The sequence below is a fragment of the Eurytemora carolleeae genome, unplaced genomic scaffold, assembly GCF_000591075.1.
Source record: "Eurytemora carolleeae unplaced genomic scaffold, Eaff_2.0 scaffold98, whole genome shotgun sequence".
Classification (NCBI taxonomy): domain Eukaryota; kingdom Metazoa; phylum Arthropoda; class Copepoda; order Calanoida; family Temoridae; genus Eurytemora; species Eurytemora carolleeae.
In genome coordinates this window covers 74,482-102,258 of record NW_019396078.1, presented here as the reverse complement: position 1 = coordinate 102,258, position 27,777 = coordinate 74,482, and the positions used below count along the sequence as shown (strand labels likewise).

Sequence of the window (27,777 nt, the reverse complement as noted above, 5' to 3'; positions counted from 1 at the left end):
GGGGGGATTCTATAATTTCTAGTTCTATTCGTATGTTCAATAAAATAAATTGGTTCTGACATTCATTTCATTTACAGCTTCTCCTATCACCAACTAAACTACACATCTTGGAATTAATAATCTTAATTAATAATTATTTCTATTCATCATATTTCAATTTTCATGTTACAGAGGGACTTTCAATTGTTTCAAAATGATTTCATATTACCCTCCTATTATGCTCGACTAACGACGGCATCTATTAAAATCTTTGATTTGCAAAATATTATAGCACCTTTAATAAAAGGTACGGTTGTAAATCGGCATGTGGTACTCTTTAAGCAATTGTACCCTGGAGATATTGAAGTACATCGCAGACTAATATTAATGTGTTTTTAGGGTATGTGGAAAATTACCAAATACAAATTTGGTATTGGGTGGGATTTAACTTTTCAACAGAATACATTTGTTTAAAGAAAAGTGGGTTTTTTTATTTTTTGTTGTTTTTGTAATCTTTGAATTTTAAGATTTTCTCTGAATCCTTAGGAAGTTTATACTGAGCACAGCATTATTGTTTATTTCTACATTTTGCAGTATGCACGATTAGATTAAGAAATACATTTTCAAAATTTTTATTTTATTTTTTTTATATGAAGGAGGAGGTATTTTTATCTCTGACCAATTTAAAGTCCTTGGAGCTTCATAGGAACCCCTGGAGATGTGACTGCAATCTCAAATCTTTCAGGTCAGAACAAACATAACCGTGGTTTTTCTTCTCAAACTTGGCAATAATGAGCATCGTTTTGAGTTCCGTTTTGAGTTCCGTTTTGTGACATGTACGGATTTTTTAATGTTTAAAGCGCTCCACGAAAACCTGGTGTAATTACTTACTAAGTAAAATTGTATTCTCAATTAGTTTAATTACTTGTATTACATTATTTTTCTTCTGATCAAAGATATTAACCAAAACGATTTTTTTTCAGCACGTTTAAGCATAAAAACAATTTGCAATTTTAAAGCAATATTTACATCTCAGATTCTGTTGGAACATCTAAAACTTTAAATGCTTGAAAACTAACCTCCATTAGTACACCCCGGACTAACCAGAGTTATTTGACATCCTACTCGTTTTGGTCTCTATTTAACAATCTTTAAACTTACGGATTTGTTTGTTTAATTCTGTTCATTCTAAATGTATATGCCGCAAAAAAGGCTAAAAAATTATGTTTAATATAAAAAATTGTGATCGAAAATCACAGCTTTCTGGAATATTGACAGAACCGTTAAATCCACGTGAGTTAGGCTGTTTATCTTTCATTCTATTAATCCTGACATTCTGGGGGTTCCAGACAGAGTAAAGTTAAATGGGGAATGTTCCCACCCCCAGGAATCTCTTTTGATCGTAAAATGGTTTCGGATTTTTTAAAACTCTTAACTTAAGACAGATTTTAATGGATACTTTAATTGCAACCCCCCCCCCCATCCCCCACCAAGCCTTTTAAGGTGAAAATTATTAGAAAGCCAAAGAAAATTTTATTTTAAAACTTTATAACAAAGTTTCCTAGTTTCATATTCAATATGATAAATTTTAACCTAGAATTTTAGAGACATCCAAACAATTTATAAAATTTTACAATTTTTCAATGGGTTTTATACTATTGTACCTAAAACTCAGTAATTGTAAAATGAATAAAAAGTGATGAAACATGCAGAAACAGTTTTAAAGAGCCCCAATAGTTATTTGATTAAAAACTAAATATCTGCAGAATATTCCATTATTAGTAGGTTTAAAAAACGACATTTTATAAATTTTCGGTTCCTCCGAAGTTCGGGATTAAACTGAAAAAAAATTATTTTCAGAGAGTGGATAGTAGCCAGGGGTCTGTACAACTATCCAACTACCTGTAAGGAACCTGAAAGATTGGCTGAGAAGCTTTGGGATAATATTCCAAGCACGGAGTTTGCATGCAAGGTATAGATTTTATTCAAGAATGGAAATCAATTGACAAAATCTTTATCACGGATTAAAAAATCATCCCTATTGAAGGGTTGAATATTTTTTTACTTTATTTTTATTTTTACCACAAACAATGTTCTCCAATTTAGCGACAGAAACCACAATGAAATTGCTGAAATATTGATTGTTAAAGAGGAGAGAGGTGGGGTGTTATGATTTTTAATAAAGTTCTTCGCACAAATATATATTTATAGCTGGACCGAATGGCCTGCCATTTTTTTAAGGGAACCCATGGGTAGCCTGAGGGGCTAATAAAAATTCGAAATTTGTTTTTTCAAAAATCTATTTTTTTCTAAATTCGATTTTTTTCAAAATTTTTCGGGCATCGCCGGGCACTTCAGCTAGTTTATATATATATACATTTTTTAATCTGAAGTTTTTATAATTTCTTATTAAATTCGAATTATCATAAAGTCTTAAAAATATTCATGACGGATTGAAAATGCTCTTATTTCGCAATATAAGTCCACTTTGTGACTGAGTCATGAATAATTTAAAAGTTTCCAGACAAGTTTTATTTTTCCATGCTTAAAGTTTATTTTGGTCTCTAAATGATTGATGCTTTATATTTTTGAATAATGTAAAGATCTATTTCAAATTTTCAAGACTGGGCTCAAGATTTATGATCGAACTTATTGATTCTTTTCAAAATGATTAAATGTTAAATCTGCGGACAGCATCTGTCAAGAAATGTTTCAGTTCTAAAAAGAAAATTAAAAGAATAGAATTTTTTTTGTGTACTTTGTTGTATGCAGTATATACTAATCACATTGGTGCAATTATAGGTCTATTAATGACGCCAATTGTGCGTATGTATCTATTGTTCTATTCTTATTTTAAATCGCTTTATACCTGATATGATAGTGGAGATGATCCTGAATATATGAATAATTCAAGTGGAAAATTATCTTTAAATTGACAGGCAATCTTTAACTAAATATTCAAATCTCAATCTGTATAAGATAATTAACAACGTCAACGATTCTAAATTTTATCCTTTTATAACTTTTTTTGAGATACGATGGGGTTTAATCTAAAATGTGTTTGCATTAAAATCCTTAAATTGTTATTTATACCTTCTGATATTTCACTAGCAGTGAAGTTAGTCGATTTTGACGTTTTGCTGATTTATTAGCCGTTTGTGGTAACCCAGGGGTTTTTTTTTATTTAGTGTAGCACTTTTTTATAACAGTTTATAACACCCCTTATTACTGTAAACACCGGTTTATTTCAAGTACAGGACCGACTTTTATTCAGCTGGAACAATCTTTAAGGTCAAACGAGACAGTACGTCAAATAAACGATCCCCAGCTAGCAAAATTCATTTATTATATATAAGATATATATAAGACTAGATGAAGTGCTTGGCCTTGCCCGGGGAATTTTAGAAAAAAAAACAATTTGGAAGAAGAAAAAAATAAAAAATAAATTAAAATCTGAAAAGAAATTTTTTTGAAAATAATCATATGTATTTTTTAGCCTATGGGTACCAATGGGTTCCCTAAAAAATGTCAGTCAAATCGGTTCAGCCGTTTGGCCTGCCATAGCTAACATTTACAAATATATATAAATTTGAGCGAAGAGCTTTATTATATAGATATAAGTATGTGTTCGCATATCATGAAAACTATCAATTGATAATATTTGTTTATTTTTAGCCCAAGATCCAAGTATCTCAAGGAAGAGTGTACAGTCAACCAGGAACCAATGTCACGCTGGGCTGTCTTATAAAAGGTATTATATTCAAGCCAATTTATAAAATCAGAGTTTGTGGCCGGGTTAAAATATGTTTTTATTTTCGTAATTAAAATTGAGAATGGAGAACTTTAATCTTATACAACGAAAATATTTTAAATTTATTTCTCCGTATTTTCGGTAAATATACTATATCTTATATACATGTATCAGGTGTAACAATTAACAAGTAATAAATAAAAAAAAAAACACAATTATATTTATATTTATCAGTGAGGAATAAACACAATAATCGAATAATACAAACAGACGAACAGACGAATTTAAAGGACACGCTGCGGATATAGTCACCACTAACTACTTTCCCATTGTGGGAGTAAACTTCTACATATTAAAAATTCTTAACATTTTTGTTCTTTGTAATAAAAATCGTTATATTATTGTTTGTTAAAACAAGGAACAATTACTCTCTCGCAGTAAACAGTACAGAGATTCTATATCAACTGAGTATATTTCTAGATGTTAGATTAAAGTTAGGTTTTAACAGCATAATTACAAGTTACACGTTGTTTTATATATAAAACGTAGTTAAGCAATCACAATATGGATTTGATGGAGTTTTAAACTTACATGTCAAGGTTACAAATGAGCGCATTTAACTCTACAGACAATGTACAACATAATTTATCTAGATTACTGTGATTTATAACAATGTTAATTCATAAATTTTTTCCTTTGTTCTTTGTAATAAAAATCGTTATGCATTTTAAACTAAAGTAAATTAGGAGTAAGATTGAAAAATTATAGTTAGCGTTATTAAAAAACGGTTGAGAAGATAAACAAAATTGTTTTGAATTTTTAATATTTAACCAAATAAGTTTGCTTATTTATACTTGTGCGTAAACCCAAGACTAGTGGAGGAACGAGGTAACAAAGCAAAGCAGTAATGTTGCATACATGCCATGCCACCTTCTCCTTCGGTCTAGTTTCAATAGTTTAACGTTTCTCTCCCAGCTATAGTCGACTTGGGATTTTCCATAATCTGTTAATAAAAAAAATCTCTGAAAGGAAAATCATTACCCCCTCCCCCGTGTTGTCAGATTAGCGTGTTTGTTTGTATGGAACACTGTAGTTCCATATCTGTTGAGTAATGTATCTGTTTTTCCTATCATTGTTTATGACCATCTGACACTAGCATCTCACACTTTTATTTATATTTTCTTCGAAGGAAATATTTAAAGCTAATATACTCATTCATTTATATTATATATTATATATAGAAATAATCCGTTATGTACATAAATCAATTATTTGGGGATAATATAAGTAGATGAATATACATAAACGAAAATATATGTAAAAATATATAACATTCTTGTATAGGACTAATGGTCTCAAAAAAACGAAATGAAACGACTTTTTTGCCTTAAAGGGCTGTAAGTGTAACTTCAAGTGACCCTCCATGCCTGATTCACAATAGTACCCTTGAAACCTATCTATTCAATAAGGTGGAGGATAATGTCATTTTTCTTTGATTACAATTAAATGTACAGTTATGTTGTAGTAACATAAGGATTTCTCAAACCCGTATCCATCCAGGTGCAACTCGTCAGCTATCAATGTCAACGCAGAAACAAGCTCTTAATAGATCAATGCCAAACCAATAGGCACGTTCTCAGCTTGTATGTTTCNCTCTGTATACATTACAATGTTAATTCATAAATTTTTTCCTGCAATATAAATGTGTCAGTTACTTTAGTAAAGAAACCGCAATCGAAAATAATTAGTTTTTAAAATTATGAATAATAATATTAAATTTGTACTTGATCAGACAACTCTTTTTTTCGCGCCCATATTCTATTTAAATTGTGAACATGTTCTTTTTGTTTCCATTTTAAAACAAAGAAGAAAAAAAATTTGCGGATTTTTAAAAACAAATTTCAAAAAAATTTGGATGGAAGAGTAGTGACTTGGTATTAACACTAGATGTTTCAGGAAACCCGATCCCGGAGGCTAAATGGGTTCTCAGGGGAAGAATAGTGAATAATAATACTAGTCCTTCTGGTTCAAATACACAAATCTACCTTATACATGAATTAGGTGAGATAACCTTGAAATATATTGTAGTGACCTATGTTTATCTTTTTGATTGTTTGTTTGTCCGAGCATAGCCCCTTCACCGATCTGCCTCAAATTTTTATGGAGGAACTCGGGAGAACCACTTAATTTTTAGATTCTAGTGGTTTAGCTAAAATCGCAATTTACCACCAAGTGAGGTTAAACGGAGCGCGGTAGTAAATATGCGTACCCTTGTCAACGCTAGGTTCTTAAGTTAATTATTCAATTTTATGTTCAAACTATTAACCTTAATCCTTATTTTGAAAAAAAAATAAATTAAAATGGCGAACTCTTCAACTTCATAAAGTTTAAATCTAAAAATAAAAAGTTAAAGAAAATATTTTTCTCTGTTGTAGTGCGCATATATCCTTACACATATTTTCCTGCTATATTCATAGGCTCTAATACACAGGGACACAAGCGTAGCTATCAAAATCCAGCTACTAATAAAGTGCTCTAAACACACAGGGACACATCCGTAGCCATCAAAATCCCCAGCTACTAATGAAGTGCTCTAAATGCCACACAGGGACACACGCGTAGCTATTGATTAGTCATCTAGCTATATCGATCTCAAATGATGCATGGGGACGATCCAATGCTCTAAATGCCACAGAGGGACACAAGCCTAGCTATACAACAAGCTATATACCGATCCCAAATGATGGGGACGATCCGACCTGGCTATATCAACACAGGGTTTCAGGGGTCTAAATGCCACATTCCTAGCATACACAAGCCCATACAATAAGCTATGTATATTTATATTGATCCCAAATTAAAGGAAACGATCCAGCCTAACCAGGGCTTCAGGTTTGTTCTCCCCCAGTAAACAGTACGGAGTTACTCTATAAATTAAACTTTATTTAATGTCACAAGTTAACATGAATTGACGTTTTTACAATTCTACGATGTTATCTATATTACATTAATTTCTGAAAGGTAATTTCGCATGATTTTGTAATAATTACGCGTAATTAGCAAAACTTTCATTTCCCAAAATTGGTACTAGTGCAAACGTCGGACACACTACGTCGGACGGTATCAAACCTAAGACTTACAAACGTCGGTCAGTACAATTGTTGGACCAGGACAAACGTCGGACTTCAATTTGGCACAAACGTCAGACCAATAACAAACGTCAGACCAGTACAAACGTCGGACTAAGGGGAAAAAAATATTTGAATTTTAAGAATTAAAAAAAGTTATTTCCTTTTATCGACCGGTCTAATAAGAATCTACCCAAAGGAACTGAGTTCTTGCCACTAACTCAAATATTCTCATCGATATACCTTTGCAACCTGGTAATGGTATTGACCTTTGATACTTTCAAACTTAAACTGTTCTGATCTTACAATGATGGTGAACTGTAAGGTTACACACAAAAGATGAGACTATAAAGACGACACAAAACTCTTTAAAGACGACACAAAACTCTTTAAAGACGACACAAAACTCTTTAAAGACGACACGAAACCCTTTAAATATGACGATTACAAAGTTGACTTAAGTTTTGCATTGAATAAAGTCTTTTAAAATGGCGTATTTACAGATTGAGCAAAGAAAGGGAACAAGTTATTAGTCATGATTATTAATTCCGTACAGTCCTCACTTAAGTCTCATCCTTGTCTCATGGGTGACCCTGTATGCAAATTATGTTAACCATCGTTCTTTTTTGCATAAGAGCTAAACTACCAAGATAGCCTTCAATCAGAATAGGGTTAATTCAAGTTTACATTGTAAAGTTTAAAGATATCTACAGTTTTTAAACTAGTTCTTCTGTTTTCAAACAAATGGAGTTTAGAGAAAGTTTGGAATCCGTTTAATTGAGGCTTTCTTGTGAAGGTTTCATTTATCTTTAGAGTTTTCTTCTTATCCCTGTTTTCCTGTATCCGGATACTATTGGAAATTTAAACTTTTTCTGTTTTATAGCTCTGCCTAAATTTAGAATTTCAGCCAATATTAAAAGCGCTTATAAACCTTTCTTTGAATATCATGATACACAATATTTTTTACAATATTTTTAAGGTTGCGTTCAAGATTTGTGTAGCCAAAAACCTCATAACAAATATAATTTTAGAATTCTATCTGTAATATAATGTTTATAAAAAGATTGGGAATAAGAATCTCAACACTTATTGTTTGTGTTTTGTTCGGTAAATCAATCATTTTTTTCAATTTTTGTTGAATACAAATTCAAACTTACTAAAAATTAGGTTTCTAATTATTGAAATCTTGGATAGAAAAAAGTTTTGAAATTTAAAAATAGTTATCAACTGTTCCATGTATTGATTTTAATTGTATTTCAGGAGGTCTGGAGAGATGGTTTAATCTTACAGTTGTAAATCTTCAGGTATAATATAAACTTTCAACTTTCAACCTTTCTTATTTTTTTTTGAAAAATCTGAAATACTGATTCTAAAATACAGAAGAAAAATGAGCTATATCCCACTTTTGATGAAAGAGTTTAAATTGCTGTACAAATAACTTTCTGTACCGACTGATAATATTACATATCATATTATCATATTGCTAAAAACATAATTGATTTGAAAAAAGTCATGGCATGAAAGTAAGAATTTTGTTTTCGACTTAATTTATTTTCCTGCTTCAATCATTAAGCTCAAACAAACATAAATACTTCACAATTTTTTTACAATTTATCACATTAGTTTGTTGAAAGCATGTTGGAAGACCTTGAATTGGTTCAGATTTTGATTTTGACGTTATAATAGAATTAAAATATAATAAAATACATGAAACTAGAATTGTAGCTTTTCCTTTCAGAAAATATCGTGATGAAAAAGGTCTTAGGAAGGGAATGGAAATTAGGATTGACGTTGATTTAACTTAAATACTTTATTACAAAAATAAAATTATTTAAGAAAAATTAAGACAAACATGTTACAAACGGATGGGAAATATATAATAGTAATTTTTCTACCATTGAAATCAAAAAAATATAAAATCTAATCAATAATTAAGAATCCCTGAATGTCAAGTTTAGGCATAAATAATGTGCGTGAACTTTTCTCCCCTGACCCAAAGATTTTACTGTGTTGGAGTAGTTTGAGCACATTGAACTGACACTATCCTTGACATATCTCTGAACGATACATAACTTTAGATAATCTATACTATAGACTTTCACCCTTTTTTTCATTCAAATCTACTCTAGGGGTCACCCACACACGATGTGAGTTTAATGATGACTGAAACCTCTTAAAATGTAATGACCTCAAGAATATAAGAAAAATTTTTAAAATGAGGCGAGACGAGTTTTAGCTTCTTCAAAAACTATTATAAGAATGCTGCGCTCCATTGGTCTTTAAAAAAACTTTTTGCAGGGTGTCATTTTAATTGTGCCAATTTAGGTTTCTTATCAAAGACTTCTTTCTCAGCTACACTCCAAAAATAAAAATCTAATGGGTTTTATGTCCGGACCTTTTGGGGGCCAAGGAAAGTCAGTTTTTGTTGCTTACTGCTCTGGCGGAGAATTTGTCTTTCAGATAAAAAAGTGAATTTACAGTTGTATGCATAGGGGATAGCTCTTGCATAAACCAGTAACCTTTCATTGAGGCTTTACTACAACTAAGTTGTATATACAGCTTTACGTGGATTTACATAGTTTTACATATCTTTACATAAGTGTACCTAGGAGGAGGATGCTGATGATTATACTTGTGTTGCTGTAAACGCAGGCGGGGTCTCAGAACAGAATGTTTCTCTAACATTTGATACTCCAGTCATACTTGGAGATAGTCAGGTATTTCAGTCCTACTTGGAGATAGTCAAAAATACTCCAGTCATACTTGGAGATAGTCAGGTACTCCAGTCATACTTGGAGATAGTAAGGTAGTTGGAGATAGTAGTTGGAGATAATCAAGGAGGCCAGTTATACTTGAAGATAGTCAGGATATGCTCCAGTAATACTTTGGAATAGTACAACATTCATCCTGGAGATAGTTAGGTATTCCAGTTATACTTGGAAATATCTAAGTTATACTCCAGTAATACTTTGAAATATTTTGGAAATATCTAAGTTATACTCCAGTAATACTTTGGAATATTTTGAAAATATCTACGTTATACTCCAGTAATACTTTGGAATATTATTCCATTCATATACTGGAGATAGTTAGGTAATCCAGTCATGTTTGGAAATACCTAGGCAGTTCAGTCAAAATTTGGATCGTTAGGTACTCCAGTTATATTTGAAGCTATTCAGGTACTCTAGCCATGTACAAGCAATTTTAAAAGGAAAAAATTGTGACAACGTTAAACTGGCATGTAATCTTCTAAACCCCCCCCCCCCCAAAGTCCTAACTTTTAAAATAATTGGGACTTTTTTACCAAAGTTTTTATTTCCAGTTTTTTTTTCAGAAACTTTTTTTCTTTGACTTTCTTACATAAATTCCCCATTTGTGTAGATGCATTTTAAACTGGTTTGTTTACCAGGAACCCAGGGAGAAAAAAGAAGATGAAATGAGAACAGTTTTGGCTGTGGCTGGAGGTAAATATAAACATAACAATAATCATAAAAATAAATATCCTCAAACCTGTTTATCTAATATTCAGCCTTATGCTTCCACTAAAAGGCGCTTAACAGAATTTCATGACTTTCTCTCTTTTTGCAACATCTTTCTAAATTTTTTTAAACAGTCATATTTGTTAAATACACGAGTTCTTCTTGATAAAATTTAATGTTCTTGTTCAAATTTCTTAATACCGTTTTCTAAATTTTAAATTCTCCTTTTCCGCTTTTTTAAAAATTTAAATGCATAAAATTGGGATATTTCAATATTTCAAATACATATTGTAAATAAAGAACATTTCATAGCAAGAGAAAAATCTGTGTTTTTGTTTCGTAAAACTAATAGCATATATTATGTCAAGAAGGTAAATTCTGGAAATAAATAAATCATTATCCCTATCAATAGAAAGTCTTTTAATCCATGAAATATTAAATCTTCATTTCTTTGAAATTTCTTTTTTGAAATATTTTATCTATGAAATATCCTGTCTATAAAATATTATATTTACGGAAATGTCCTGTATATAAAATATTATATTTACGAAATTTCCTGTCAATGTAATATTACAAAGCTATGAAATGTCATGTCAATAAAATATTATATCTACTAAATATCCTGTCAATGAAATGTCAAATTTGATAAATATCCTGTTAATGAAATGTCATGTCAATAAAATATTATATCTACTAAATATCCTGTCAATGAAATGTCAAATTTGATAAATATCCTGTTAATGAAATGTCATGTCAATAAAATATTATATCTACGAAATATCCTGTCAATGAAATGTCAAATTTAATGAAATGTCCACGAAATGTCCTGTCAATGAAATATCAAATTTAATAAAATGTCGACGAAATGTCCCAGCACTAATACCTTGAAATGTTCACATTGGATAATGGTGAGCTGTACAGTGTACGTGTCTAAAATAATCTATCATATAACGGTCGAGTTAGAACTGAGCTGTCAACATTACTTTTCACTTAAAAATTATTACCCTGCCAGTTGTCCAGGATACTAACCGGTACAAGAGTTTTCTGGAACCGCCACGCCGGTCATGCGCCATGTACTCGCCACACTCTAAAAGTTGCATAATCTGTGCCGGTACAACTGTATTGTGAATGCATTATGTTGTACAGTCCAGTCTGGACTACCAAGTGTAGAGTCAACCCAGCACGTTTTAAGCAAAAAATGTAGCCGTACAAGATGGCACAATACTTAACATATCCATTTGCCCGTTGACCCGGTCCGGCATGTTTTAAGCAAAATTTAAGGCTGGCTGGATTAATGTGCTACAGCTCAATTTTGATCAAGTTTAAGAATCTGCAATGTTAATGAATACAAGTTTAAAAACGTATATTAGTCCCTAACATTATGTTTTTCAAACAGACTAACCTGCCCCCAACTCTTATTTATTTTTACTTTTTCGGTTTTGTAAAACATTGGGTTGCAGTAACAGAGCATGGTTCTATGCCCTATATATATTCCCCAGTTAGTGTGTTTCCTTTCTCCGTTAATTTATTGAATTCTCCCTGAGTTTCAACCTTCCTTGGTTCTATACAGAGAAGATTACCAAGTTTAGACATAGTCCATACATTACTTGATGCTATCTAACCAACCTTCAAACACATACACTGGCATTATGCATTTCTAGCAAGGTTGTATAATAAGGTTGCTTACTCTCGATGCACTCCAATGTACAGCAAATGTTGTCTCCTAATCAAAGATAGATAAAAAATCCGTATATGGCGTCACTCTCACCACTATAATCTGTGACGTCATTCTAGAATTTTATCCATTTATGGTTAGGAACCGACATTTTCCCTACACAGGAGCCCATCGAGAGTAATTAAGCAAGCGTTTTATACAACCTTGATTTCAAGAATTAAGTAACCATGAATTCAAACCCACGTCAAACTAAAGTAAATGTTAAAATCTTATATGTTTTTAATCATAACTCCTCTTTAATTAAGTAGTACTGAGGATAACAAAACTTATTAAAAAGTTGTGCTATGTAATCAAATAAGTTTGCTATTCTCGTAGTTGTACGTAAAATAAAAACTGTAGGAGCTACGAGGTCAAGTCATACATTTCCCTTCCGTCTAGTTTGCTGGTGAAACATTCTAGCCAAGAGGAGAATTTTTCTTAGAAAAGAAAACAAACATTATTTAAATTGATATCAATTTTAAAATGAAACAATTTATTAAAAAGTCTAAAATAATATTTACATAGTACACTTTAGCTTAGCCTTTATCTGATTACGATTACCGGATTTTGACTGTTAAAATACCTTTAGTTGGAAAAAAACTTTCTCGGTTATCTGAAAATTTCTACACTTTATCTAATTCACAAATTCACAATAACTGAAAGGGGTAAATGTACTGTCCGTTTTGCTGTATACAGTCTGAATATACGCTTGACCCATGGCTGCCTAAAAGTCGGTTCAAATGAACCGAAAATTTCAATGTAGTTTACGTTAAAGGGAGTGTTCGCGAAAAATGAAAGGGGGCTTACGGCGAAAAATATTATCGATGGTGATCGCTACAAATCTTACTTCTCTGTTGCTCCTATTAGGAGAAATTGGTAAAAAACGACTCATATATCAAAGAACGCAGCGTCCATACAAATTCAGACATTTGCAACATACAGCTCGGATCGTCAAAAAAAAATTATTTTAATTCCAAACAAATCATTCAGATATTACAACCTTTAATCAGGGGCGTACGAAGGGGAGGGGGAGGTGGGCTCCCCGCCCTCCCCCCTCTAAGGGTGCACCCATATAAAAAATACTTTAAAATCTCACTTTTGCCCTTAACTGAAAAGGTTTCAGTAAAAAAGTTTTAATCAATACTGCCTTCAGTGTAAATAAATCTTTGATATCATTATTTATAATGATACAATATGTATTGTTTCTATAAAATTATAGATATTTTTAAAGAGACTTTTCCATCCCTATTTTTCACCCATTGAAGCTTATACCACAGTATTAAGAGGAAGTGTTTGATGAATCCACTTAAGAAAATTACATGAATAATTCATTAACACTTGTTAAATGGAAGTGTGTATTTGATCGAATAGTTTACATAGTTAAAAAAGGCATCAACATTGCACAGTGTTGCCAGGGGGGGCACAAATATTTTTTTTTGCGCGCTGACACTTTACTTGATAAATATCAAGGATGTATGTTAACCCTACTAAGTGTATCCCTGGTATCCTATATCTGCTGTATACATGATAAATATCTAGGATGTGTGTTAACCCTACTAAGTGTATCCCTGGTATCCTATATCTACTGTATACATGATAAATATCTAGGATGTATGTTAACCCTACTAAGTGTATCCCTGGTATCCTATATCTGCTGTATACATGATAAATATCTAGGATGTATGTTGACCCTACTAAGTGTATCCCTGATATCCTATATCTGCTGTATATATGATAAATATCTAGGATGTATGTTAATCCTACTAAGTTTATCCTTGGTATCCTATATCTGCTGTATACATGATAAATATCTAGGATGTATGTTAACCCTACTAAGTGTATCCCTGGTATCCTATATCTGCTGTAGTACCAGGAGAAGACGAGGACAAGCACAAAATGACTCTCAGAATATCATGGAACCAGGTACATAATATGATCATATACGGTGAGAACTAGATAACTGTTGCATATGAGGAAAACTTTTAGACTTAAGGCTATAGAGTTTAGGTATAGCCCAATTTTACAAGGCCAGCTCGGTAAAAAAAACTCGGACCGGACTTTTTTTACCTCACTGAACCCTACCCTATGCACTAAAAAAAATGTTCGAAAAATCCTTTAAGTTACTATTCCAAAGAAGTAACTTTGATAGTTTCAAAAAGGAGTGTGCTAGGGCAAAACAACTAGATCAAATCAATTGGACAGGGCTCACCAAATATTTCACTTGTTCGGAAGTTTTTAAGCTACAGTGATAACTAGAAAACAATATAATAGGAAGACGACATTTTAGCAGTATTTTATTTTTTATACAAAGCAAATTATTTTATTAGAAACTTGTAAAATCGCTAATGAGTCTGTTTATTCTGCACAATTGTTGTGTCCCAGGCACGTTGGACTCTACAAAACTATCCCTTGCTTCTGAAAATCGTTTTCCTATTTCAGAGTTAATAATTCTGGTTATCACTGTACAATAGTAAAACTATTTGCGTCGTAATATTAACATGAATGACTAGTCCACACTTTAGTATACAAGATATACAAATATAGATACAGAACACGGAATGCAGTGTCCGAATTTAATGAATTCGAGCCACGGCGGCTTCAATCTGCCAAAAGCCGGTTTCAATCTTGAAAAATGCAATACAATTTTAAGTGAAATAAACCATTTTGAGTCGCGGCTTAAATTGAAGCCGCGGCTTAAATTCTTTAAATTCGGACTCAGAATTCATACTGAATGCAGAATACAGTAAACAGGGCCGTGTTAATACTTTACATAATTTTGAATATTTATAAGCGTTGCTGGATTTAAAAAGTGAAAAATCCAATATTATTTAGTTGTTAATATGATATAATTAAACTTTTTGAAAATTTTGAAATTTTTAAAAGAAAAAAAACAGCATGTATTTTCGAATTGTTAAAGTTTAAGTAAATTATTTGATATAATAAAGTAGATATCTCTATTTGTAATATATTATATATCAAACCCCTTTACCGATTAGCCTCCAGTTTTGTTTGAGGAAACATCGTTAAAACAATTGAAATGTTCTGAGCTTGTTTGAACATTTTAAGTTGAGTAGGTCGACTTTGTTAGAGAAAACTTAGTTTCCAGACACAGCTGGGTTCCAACGCTAGTATATGAAAAAATGCTATTCATGACACCGTAATTTTAAATTCTAAAATATTTGAAATTCTGGGATTTCCAGTAGACATTGTACACTGTATATATTAAAAACAAAGTTATATTCCTTAAAGCAAACTTAATTTTTAAAATTAAACTTTTCCCTGATTCTGTTTTGACAACAATAGGCTTGGGTTTCAACACAAAGGGCGTTGAAACTATTGTAATAGAACCTCAGGGCGCTTTGCGTCCCGAGGTTCAATAGTCATATAGCTCACACTAAACTATGCTAGGTTGGGTTCTGTAAAATAGGCCTATGCTAGGTGGGATACTGTAAAATAGGCCTATGCTAGGTTGGGTTCTGTAAAATAGGCCTTTGCTAGGTGGGATACTGTAAAATAGGCCTATGCTAGGTGGGATACTGTAAAATAGGCCTATGCTACTGTAAAATAGGCCTATGCTAGGTTGGGTACTGTAAAATAGGCCTATGCTAGGTTGGATACTGTAAAATAGGCCTGTGCTAGGTTGGGTACTGTAAAATAGGCCTATATACTAGGTGGGATACTGTAAAATAGGCCTATGCTAGGTGGGGTGCTGTAAAATAGGCCTGTGCTAGGTTGTGTAATGTAAAATAGGCCTATGCTAGGTTGGGTACTGTAAAAAGTCTGACCGCGCGATCAAGGTTGAAACCGAGCAGGGCCGGGCAATACTTGCCGCACATCACTAAGGCCGGTACAAGGTATCCAATGAAACATGACAGTTGAAGAATAGTTTAAAATGTCATCTTTCAAATACTGGATTAGATTAAAAGACTTTTTGCAATTTAGTTTGGTAGAAAAATCTTTTACTCCCAAATATCTTGATCTGGGATCGATTTTACTATAGTAAAACTGCCATTATATATAATGTTTATTACTATTTTTTTTGGTATCAAACAACTTAACAAATTATGGAAGAAGACATTTTAAAATATTCAGCAACTGTCATGTTTTGTGGGAAACCCTGTAGGTCTATCCCCTGAGCAATAACACTTATTGCAGATTTATTCCTTTATAAATAATTGAAATAGTCTCCAAATTTAGAGAAGTTTTTTCCCTCAAGGTATGGCAGCAGTTTAGAAAGAGAGCAAAATAAAAACTAAAGTTTCCATGTTGATTTAATATTTGATGAATTATAAATTAAGTTCCCGTTTAACAGCAAACAATATACGATCATCCATTATTTATAGAATTAATCCCAAAAAGGCTTCCAATAATTTGGTTTCAAATATGAAGAGATATTATGTATTAGAATTACTATTATGGAATTATACATACTACATAGTACATACATGATATTAAAGATTTTTTAAGGTCTATTATTCCATGGAAAAAAATAGGTTTTCAGGGCGCTTAGCTCCCCCCCTTAAATTTTAACTTCCAATTGATGCTCTTTTATCGATTTTTTTCAGACAAATTTACTTAATTCTAATAATCCATAAACCTTCCCTGGAATTATTTGAGGTCCCACACAAAATTTGAGCCTGATCAATTCAGCTGTCTTGATGTTAATTGGATGCAAACAAGCAGACAGACAAGCAAATTATATACATATATTCATAAAAACAAATTAAGCATAATATTTAAGAATAATATTATGGGAATTCTTTTTGAGAAGATTCAAGAAGTGATGAAAACTTGTGATAAATGGGACGTTTGAGTTCGAATATAATTTTAGAAATTGAGTTAGAGATCAAGAGTTTCTTTCAAATCTATTTTAAATTTTCTTTTCATTTCATCCTTTGGGCCTTAAGTTTCGGGTTGAACTTTGATGAATTTTAAAGTTAAACATTTTCAATTTTTTTATCACATATTGTAATAGCGCTAGGCAACGTCAATAAATAGAAGTTTAAGAAAATTAATAGGAAAAGAACTTATTTCAACTCAGTAACTGAACTGAATATTAACCCTATTCCTGCTGGGGGGGGGGTCAATTTGAACCCCCCCCCCTGTAGTTTTTTTACATAACTCAAAAAGTATTGGGCTGAGGCTGTTGAAATTTTCTGACTTTTCTTACATACCCAAAGCCCTCCCTTTAGGCCTAAAACCGGGCTTTAATACTAGCTGCCTGAGTCCTCAGGCACACTGCCTGAATGACTGCTTTTGCCTGTAACAAACTAAATCTTTGTTTTGACCCACTTTCACTTGTCAGATTTTGATAAAATTTAGCTTTTTGGAAAGCCTATGACATAAGGAAACGGATTGCACAAGTTTTGCGAAAAAAAATTGCAAATTTTTTGCAAACAACCAGTCAAAGGAAATTTGCAAATTTTTAGTTTTTCTTGATTAAAAATCAGGTTAATTAAAATTTTGCAAAATTTTTTGCATATTTAAAATTGCATGGTCAAGAGCTTTTCAAAAATGTATAATTTGTCATTTTTTGGACAAATTTTTTTTTGCAAACATTTTTACTATAAAACTGGATTTTGCGTTAAAAAATTCAATTTTCGCAAATTTGCAAATTTTTTTGCAGATTCTAAAAGTAGAGCACAAGATTTCTAATGATGTATCATTTGTCATATTTGGACATAAAACATGGGATTTAGAGGGGGGGTCAAATTGACCCCCCCCCCCATCGTATCCTGGTTTTCAAGTACCCCAGCAGGGATAGGGTTAAAATGACGAGTAATACTTCTTTTTTAAACTGCTAATTTCATTTATTAACCTTTAAGGGAATTTAAATATAATGAAATTAAAGATAATTTACGAGAAAATCGTAAATTGTCAGGCTTTTCTTTAGGTTAATTCACTTAACCGTTAAACCTATCCCGATTGGGCTAGTTTTGTAAAGATTGCCCCCCCCCTTATGGTGTTACACTTTGAATTTGGATAGGCTCCAAAATTAGGGAGGCTATGAAGGGTTTAAAAAATGTTCATAAAGTACATTGGAAAAATGTTGATTTTTTTTTTGGCATATATTGACAAGTGAGGGTGACACATGCCATTACATCCATTTATCAAGGGCTTTTCAAATAGATAAATTTTAGATCTTTTGGTTAATTATTATATAAAGTTAACAAAAGTAGGTTAAGCTAAAAATGTGTGACAGTCCTCAACAACAACAACAGTTCTTTATAATGATAAACACTCACCAAACTAATTAATGCATACAGCCTTTCCCACAAACGAGGAGACTGTGAAGACGACATTAAACTCATGAAATAGGACGAGTCCAAGGTTAAATTTCGTCTCCTGTTCTTGACTTCTATAATGGCTTATGTATTGATTTGGAAGAGAAAGAAACAAGTTTACAGTTGCAGATAACCGTGAATAGAAGGAAGCAGACAGTGTAAATCCAGTAATCGAATACAGTCGCGTCTCCAAATTCTCGTCCTTTGTGGGTAAGGCTGTATATTTGTTCAGGGTTCTCTGATAGCCATCGACTTCTAGAACCAAGAGGAATTCTGAAAAACAGAGGAAATCCGGGAGATGAAAAGGTAAATTTTCTAATGTCCGATTCACAACTGTACCCATAAAAATACTACTCGATTAAAAACTATAAAAATTCCGTATAAAAATAACATTAAAAGCTTTGTCTGATCAAGTTTGATTCAATACATAATACTGAAAACTGATTAGTTTTAATTCTGGTTTCTCTACAAAGGCGACCTGCATATTTCTCCAAATGCTCCAATTTATAAAATGTCACATCAAAAACTGAAACAGTTAAGCTTTAGTGTTACCTTTATAAAAGCATTGGCAACATTTTTATCGTTTTTTTTTTCGTGAAAAAAGCGTAATTCCATCTTCAAATCATGTTTGTCTTGGTAAACTAATACATACGCAGGCTATATTATAGAAACAAATAAGCCTAGTTTGAAATGATACCATCTAACTATTTTAGGACCGAAATATCGATTTTGAATCCTACCCTGATCTACTAAATACAACGGATAAATCTGATCGACTAACTCTTGGGAATACTTCTGGACACATGCAGACACTATTAGACGCCAATCAGGCTCCTGACCAAGTAAGTACAGTCGTCGTCGAATATATATCAATACTATGAAAACGATTTGTAGGTCAAATGTTTTTATGAAGCTTTCAAACAGCATGGATATAAATGTTTACATACATGTGGAAACTATAAGAATATGCATTTAACATCCTTTCTTTGTTTACTTGTATAAAGCTTGTTAGAAATAAAAACTTAAATATAAAAAGTTGTCTTCATTTTATTGATACAAACGCCGACCAAATACCATTCGTAGGAACTAGTCAGTCTTCACCTACTCTAATTCTATAATTCGTAAATCTTGATGTCGTTGTAGACTTTTAATATTGCAAACTATGAATTCTGCTTGATCAAAAATCATAGCTTGAAATTAATATCAAATAACATTTTGCAAGGATAATAGGACGAAAATTAGAGTTTGAGTCCTGTATCTGGTGACAGCTAATGCAAAGAAATCCTAATGCAGCAGTCTAAATTAATACTTTATTCCAATAAAGTCCGAGTTATTGCAAAGAGCGTGACATTTCAATGCAGTGAGAGTCAAAATAGTCCCAGCTTACAAAGTTACAATACGAAAGAAATAGAATAAGTTTGAGAACAAAATCTATTATTTATGAGAATTGTCGGATAAAAACAGTTTCTATACAAAGCTGATAATATTTAAATTGGATTGTTAAGTGAGATATCTTTACGATATATATCTAAGTAAGATATCTTTATGATATATATCTAAGTGAGATATCTTTATGATCTATATCTAAGTGAGATATCTTTATGATATATATCTAAGTGAGATATCTTTATGATATATATCTAAGTGAGATATCTTTATGATATATATCCAAGATAACTTTGTGTTTTATTAATTTCAGAAATAAACACAGGCTATTTACAATATGCATGGACCAGTAATCCTTGTATACAGGTTGTCCTACTTAAAGATTGAATATGCAATCTCTTGTAAATATATTTGATATTGTTTTATAGCAAATATTTTTACCAGTGGCTATAAATGTACTTATTTAGTGAAATAGGCCTGTTTACACTAGAACATCTCTGTATTTTATTTTTATTTGACTATTTATAAGAACCATTAATATTTGGTCTAAAAATGTAATCTTGACGGTTTTTATCCTGATCGACTTAAATTCATTGTCAAGTCTGAAATACTCTTTACAAAATTTTCCTTACCACAACCAACAATTTTATAACGAAAAAAGTATCAAATCATTCTGGTCCTCAGAGATAAATTTTGACGACTAGGTTGATTTTTTTACCAATTAAAAAGATCTGTATATATAAAATAGTAATCTGTGTGTGGGTGTTTGCTTGTTGGTTTGTATGTCCGGTTAAAACTCATTATCTACCATAGTTTCAGTAGAAGTAAATATTTCCATTTACTGTTATAGCGCCGATATAAGGATTTTTTTCCTAATTGGAAAATGAGATAGATAGAAAGATAGACGTTACCGCCATACTATTTCTATTGGGTCAGAATAGACACCAAACACATGACTGAACCCTGATTGGATCAGGCGCTAACGGACTCGGCATACTAGAGTGTATCCATTGACCAATTTGCCTTAAAATTTGATTGGAAAACTCGTTAGAGTCACAGTCATTTATATTTTAAATAAAAAAGACAATCCTGGTTATTGAAAATTACCCATAATACAGGGTGTCCCACGAAACATGACAAAAGCAAGACAATTTAAAGGTTGTCTTTGATTTTTACAATAATTTGGAACAATTTTTCGTAAACCTAATATAAGAAGTGAAATTCTAGAGTTAATAATCATTTATTTTGAAAAAATTGAAAATTTTAAGAAATTATTAATATCTCTGGTTATATTGACAGCACAAAAAAGGCAGACCACATTTTGGAAATTCCAGGACTAGGAGAACTGTGAGTTTAGTGTTGAAGAACTATGCATGTTAAAGTATGTTGACGACTGAATGTCACCAATAAATTCAAAGATCAAAGACGACTTTCAAGTTGTCTTACTACTGTCATGTTTTGTGGGACGTACTAAGGAAAAAATTGTAAAAAAATATGAAAATGTTCAGCCTCTGGATCCGAATCATCTACCCTGCTGTACCTGCTATACAGCACCACAAGCAGCAGTCATGGAAATCAACTGCACTTGCCCCACATCTGTTCCAAGTAACTTTACTATACCAACAGCAGCTATCCTGCCTCCACCACCCAGCTTTCTAGCCCCGTACACCTCACCTGTACAGACAGTTCCCTTGCAGACTGGAGGAAAAGAAGGAAACCGGTTTATCACCCTTCCTAGACACACCAGGTAGGAACCTGTTTATAGCCCTTCCTGGAACCGGTATATTACCAAATTCCTATGCACACCAGGTAGGAACTGGTATATTACCCAATTTCTATGCACACCCGGTAGGAACCAGTTTATTACCCTTCCTAGGCGCACCAGGTAATGGTAGGATCCTGTGTAATATTCATCCTAGGCACACCAGATAGGAACCAGTTTTTTACATTATTCAACATTTCAGAGGCCGAAGAGCTCCACCCCTAAGCCCATCATAGCCGCAGGGTTCGGCCCAGAAATTGTCTTCACCAAGCCTAACTCATAATAATCTAATATTTTGAAGTGGTCGATGTTTTTAGGTATTCGACATGTTGTAACTGTCAATATTTTGTAGCAGTCAACGTTTTGTTGCAGTCGACATTTTGTTAATCGACGTTTTGTAGCAGTCGACATTTTGTAGTAAATTAAATGATAATTTTTCAAATTTATTTCCTGAAAATATCATCAAGATGCAATCAGACTTTTGTTTCAGATGCAACTTGAATTTTAATCTCACTCAAATTAAAAACATAAATCTGCAGAAATAAATATATGAAAAAAACGAGATTGGCAAAATAACATAAAATCTTTATCAATTATCAAGTTGTCAAAATCACTCTTGTCATTTAAGCTTCAAAGATTACTTTTAAATTGAGTAGATCGGGCAGAAATGAAAAATATAATGACTCTAAATTGTCTTCTTGGAGTTCAGACCACCCAACCTTTATAGAGTTAAAAACAAAACTGTGTGTTGGAGTTACATGGTTGCAAAGTTAAACCAGTAATTCCGCAAAAAAATCAACACCCGACATTTGTTTCTATAAACATAAACAGTGTTTTAGCAAATTTTTCACTTTTCTCCTTTCTTTTTGTATTCTATATCTAAAAACTAATTGGATCACAGTCCCTGATGTTTTTCTTTTAAATATCATTCTACTTCGAGAGATTGAAGTTTGCAGCAACATATTAGGTCCCTCCGCTTTACATTTTCTTCTTATTCTATGGCTATTTCATCTTCTTATTTGTAATCATCAATCTATATTCTATTCCTCTCTTGTTTTCATTTTCTATTTTAAAGTTCCATTGAAAAAAAAATATGAAAACAATAATTTTTTAATTGATGATTTATTTTTAGACAAAAGGGCGAGATTTGTAGAGAGGAGGGAAATTCCAAAAATATCAATAGGCAGAACCTTACAGGTAACATTTACTGTTAAAAAATATAAATTTAGTTTTTAATGACTTTTGATGAACCAAATGTTTGTATGTCTTACTGCATTGATAGTCTATGTACAGCCACATATTTAGATAACCTTCTCACATTGCAATAAGAGGTTTTGTCAGTAGAGATGGACATTGTTTTTTGGAACAAATGAAAAATTTTAGAATAAACAAAAAATTTGTTGTGAAAAAGGGTGTTGTCCAGAAAAGAAACTATGAAATGGACTGTTTAGAGAAAGGAAAAATGATCGTTTTTTAAAATGAACAATTTGAAATTGTTCATAAATCTTGATCATTCATGAACAATTTTGTTAGTTTCTTAAATGAATGAATGTATTTTATGAAAAATGTTGAAAAACTATTGCTTTTTACTGAAGAAACAATTTTTTGAAAGTACTTTTTAAAAAAACGTTTTTTCTTGTGAAAAAAGAAAAAGAATGATTTTATTGAACGAATAATTTTGCTGAACAAACTACTTTTCTGAACTTTGGCTTTGCTAAAAACAACAACTTTGAAGCAATAAAATTTATTGACCAGGATAAAAAATCATATATTTTTATTGTACTGTAAAATGTGAGTTAAATTTGTCCACCCTCTTAGTTCTGAGAACTTCTTCTGTCACAATACTCCTCCTAGAAGTTACTGCAGTCAAGGAATCATATCAGGTTGAGAAAGTCCTTACAGTTACAGATTTCTTCTTCTGAGAAAAGGAAGACTTCACTGCGAGGCAGTATCCCGGGTCTTCAGGTGGGGCAGAGAGGCTGATGTCCTCAGAGTGGAGGTGCAGCGGAAGTTATAAGAAAATCAGAAAATCACAGGCTTCAGCCAATCTATAGAACTTAGTCGACTCTGGTTTCAATCTCCATGTGGACGAACTTGTTTTCCTGTTCAAAACCAGGACAATGGCAGGTTGGAAATGGCCTTGTATTGGTGGAAATTGTTGGGGTCAAACAGCTTAAGCAAACGTCTCTTCAGGGCCTTGTATGATTCGTCAGAGGGAGGAGATTAAATGAGATCTAGAACCTGGTTTGCAGTCTCTTCTTTGAAGAAGGAAACACAGTAGTAGAACTTCGTTGAACTCACGCTCACTCCCTTCAGCACAAACTGTGCTTCAATTTGAATGAACAAGGCCTCTGCGAAATCAGGCAAAAATGCAGGCACTTTAACAGCCACAATGTTGAGAAATTCCAAGGAATTGAAATCAGCCTGGGCTGAAAAATTATCACCATTTCTAGACATTATCACTTGAACATGTAGTTTAACTAAGGGGAAAAACAGTTGAACTGGGAGCTATAGGAAAACGAATTTGGGTCACCAATTTGGCTACGCTCAAATAACAACAACTTTGGAGCAATAAAGTTTATTGACTGGCTTAAAAAATGATATATTTTTATCGTACTAGAAAACATGAATTAAATTTGTCTGTCGTATTTAGTTCTTAGAGCTTATTAGATATTGTCTTCCGACACAGAACTAAAAAATTTACTGAATGATTGTTTAGAGAGAAAACAAACAAAGTAAATGTAAAATGAACCATAATTTTGAGAATAAACAAAATCAATTATTTTTGAAATGATTAAAAAATAAATTAAAAAATGGAATGTTAATGAGTGATGAACAAACGAAATGGGGAAAAATACAGCGATTAGTAAATATATGTTTGAAGCATTTTTTTTTATTTTACAGTTGTCTTCTTTCTTAAAATTAAGTGTCGCATTCTGATTCTCCTTTGTATCAACAATGAAAATCTAGAATTCCACAGTTGTTTTGTAATGTCCAATAAAATTCTATCTCCATTTCAGATCTGAAATCTAAGGTGATGGTGGATATCCCTCCTGTACCGCCCCCTGTGCAGTTTACAACATGCTGCACTAACCCCCTCTGTGATCAGATTTATAAACAAAACATTTGGGTGAAAACCCAGAACTCTTGTCAAACCTTACCAAACCCCAAAAATAGAAACATGGCAAGCATCAAGACAAACACAAGAGAATTTTAAATAAATAATGTGGAAAATTCTAAAAACTAAGAACATTAAGAAAATATTTTTTAAATACAATATGGCGCGTGAGAATGAGACCGACAAGACATGGTGGCTGAGTTGAAAGTGTAGTATTAACTTTAGGATTCATTCAATACCATACGGTGTACAGTTTTTGAAGAAGTCGTTTATAATATTTCACCTGTAGATTCAGTCATCAAAAGAAAGTTATTTTTACAATTCTTAAATAACTAGGACAAAACATTAAAAAAATATACACCGTAAAAATGTTTCATTGGTATCAAATAAATTCTAAATACATGCTCTTTCAGCTCAAGTAAAGATTTCTCTGAAAATATTGAAAGATACGAAAATAATGTTCTAGGTGAATTAATTGTTTTTTTAGGAACTGAACACTTGCCACAAACTCTAATTTTAAAATTTTTGTATCTTTGATACTAGATGGTGAAAATATTTTAAATTTTAAACTTAGATTATTTGATCAAACAGAACTCACATTTGGAAATATCAAAGGTCTTTGACATCAGGTTTCAAAGAAATAGAAATTTAGAATTTGTGGCAATTTTTCAGCTGAGCTTTTATTGTTTATTTTAAAGTCTATAAACTTTATAGATCATCAAATCATAAATGTTATGTATAACATATTACCTTACCTGTAACTTCAAATACCTTTAAATATTTGTAAAAAAAATACGTAATTCGAATTCCAATTTTTTAATTTTGTTATAAATAGAAATGGAAACTCCTCATGAGTCAAACTAAACCAAGGCTTCAGCTTACATTTATTTGTATATATATAAAGTATCGTTAAAAACGTGATGCTTTTCAAGCAAATATGATCGTACTTTAAAATATAACTTATTTCAACATCAGTTCAATAAGATATTTTTTCTAAACGCAGTTTTACTCATTTATAATCGTTTTGATTAGATTTTTACAACTTCTATTAAACTTCAAGTATTTCGAATTTACAACATATTTTTATCCTAAGAGAAATAATAAAAATGCAACAAAAACGGTCGTGTTTGGTTCGTTTTTTTCTTATTTTTCCTCTCAGGGTTAACCTTTGGCATAGATTAGCAGTTGTTAAAAAAAACACTTTAACTTTGTGTCTCCTTTTAAGGAACCAAGACGATTAAAAAACCATATTTGTACTTTTCACTGTCACAACCAATAAGTAAAGTGAAATCTCTGCGTAGTGCACAGAATCTATTTCCTTTATTACTTTAAATATATTAACCAGTTTTTAGGAAATATTTTATGAAAACAAGGTGATAAAATATGAATTGAGGCTTGGTGGATTTTTGTACAAGCTAATTAAAGTGTTAAGATTTTAGCACTCAAGATTTTAGAAGCGAACCAAATTTTTGGGGGAAAATTTTATTTGAACACGAAAAAAGACATATCTGTCTGGCATTGTTAAATAATTATTGTAAATAACCTGCGTGCGTAAATGACTTAAATATAGCTTACAAATAAAATAATATATCTGACCTACTGCAAACTTAACATACAGGGTGTCTCACTAAACATGTCATTTTCCAGACCAGATTAATGAATATCATATCCTCTACTGGAAAAATTGGCGACATTTATAATTCATAATTCAATATTTTGTAAACCATCCAAATAAAATTTCTTTAGACCTGACATTTCAAAAATGTGGTTTACTTTTTTGTGTTTTCAAAATGACCGCAGATGTAAAGTAACAGAATTAAAAGTTTGAAATATCAGAGATCCAGAGAGAATCTGAGTTTGTGTCAAAAACTAAATTCCTTTGTTTTAAAATACAATATCATGGGAATTTTATGAAAGGTTGTGCAATCTTTTTAGCCTCTTAAGTTTTTTCATGTAAAGTGAGACGGGCCAAGAAAGTTCTATGAAAAAAGTTTTTGAGAATAAATTTTCTTAAATCTAAATTAAAGAATCCAAAACGAAGGATTTTATTTCCAAAGATATTTTGTTTAGAACTTCAGGATATTTGGGACTTTTCATTCAAGTTTTTGTTTCCAGGCTTTTATTTTGAGAAACTTTTTTCCTGTAACTTTCTTCCGTGAAGTGGGACACCCTGTAGTCCCTCAGAGAACAAACAAAGTATAATACCAAATTTATGATCTAACGATAGCCATCATTACTTTAAATAATTTGTTATATAAAAATGGAAAATTAAATGGTATGTTTTGTGTTATGATCGTTAAAAAAGAATGATTAATCTGTGTTTTTGTTCAGTAAAAACCAGAAAGTTCTGGAATAGAAAGACGACTTTATTACTCGGTTAATCGACAAATGAACATGAGACACCGCAATTTTGCACTGAACACAAACACATTTCACTAAATAATTGATTTTAAAAGTTATATTAGTATAACTATTTGCTTTTTTATGTCAATGTCGTCTTCCTATTCCACGGTCTCTTCTGGTTCTCACTAAAGATCATCACAATTCAGCTGCAGTATCATAATCAAAATATGTAAATATTGTTAGTTTTGTTAAATAGAACATGTACTTTGTGATGTCATTTTAATATTATCAAATATCAAATATCAAAATGATATCATAATTTGTGTTAGAAATCCGAAAGTATTTACTATTAGTTTTGAATATAAATAAAATTGAAAAAATACCATACTAATCATTTAATCATAATAAACCATGGATTTTTTTTTGCAGAAATTATTTAAATGTTAGCTTTTAATTAATTTTCAGAATAAAGGCATCTCTATTACTGTTTGCACAGACAAAAGCTTCAAGCAAAGGCCCTTCCTAGAAAGACCCCCCGGCCCTAACCTAGGGGCGTACTGCACGTGGATACAGCGGTATGGTCCTTATCTCTGAGAACTGAGACAATTTGACCAATTAATCATATTTTTTCCCTAAAATGTGTTGAATTATACACAAAACGCGATTGAATTCAAAACAGAGGAAAACGAATGCATCTCGCCTTGGTTAGTCCGGGGTGACTGGGAGAGGCTTAGAACCCTGTGTACCCCATAATTATGCTCTCTAGGCCAAATATATTCAACATATATATAAATTATTTTCTTATCAATTAACAATTTGTACATTTTATGATA

The 27,777-nt window shown here is 31.8% G+C and overlaps 1 protein-coding gene across 2 annotated transcripts; it reads left to right on the top strand.

The window, feature by feature from the left end:
• Positions 1–635: 635 nt before the first annotated feature.
• LOC111715336 (leucine-rich repeat-containing protein 24) lies at positions 636–27,329 on the top strand (the record flags this gene model as incomplete). 2 transcript variants are annotated; one of them, XR_002768217.1, is given in 14 exon segments in its annotated part: positions 636–724; positions 1,840–1,951; positions 3,655–3,730; positions 5,687–5,791; positions 8,119–8,162; positions 9,468–9,575; positions 10,268–10,322; positions 13,867–13,974; positions 18,568–18,641; positions 19,049–19,177; positions 21,230–21,468; positions 22,616–22,680; positions 24,504–25,067; positions 25,274–27,329. XR_002768217.1 is itself a non-coding variant. In XM_023490660.1 (13 exon segments), coding segments are annotated over 13 exon segments (1,401 nt in total), but the record flags the coding sequence as incomplete, so codon positions are not given.
• Between the last annotated feature and the right edge of the window lie 448 nt (positions 27,330–27,777).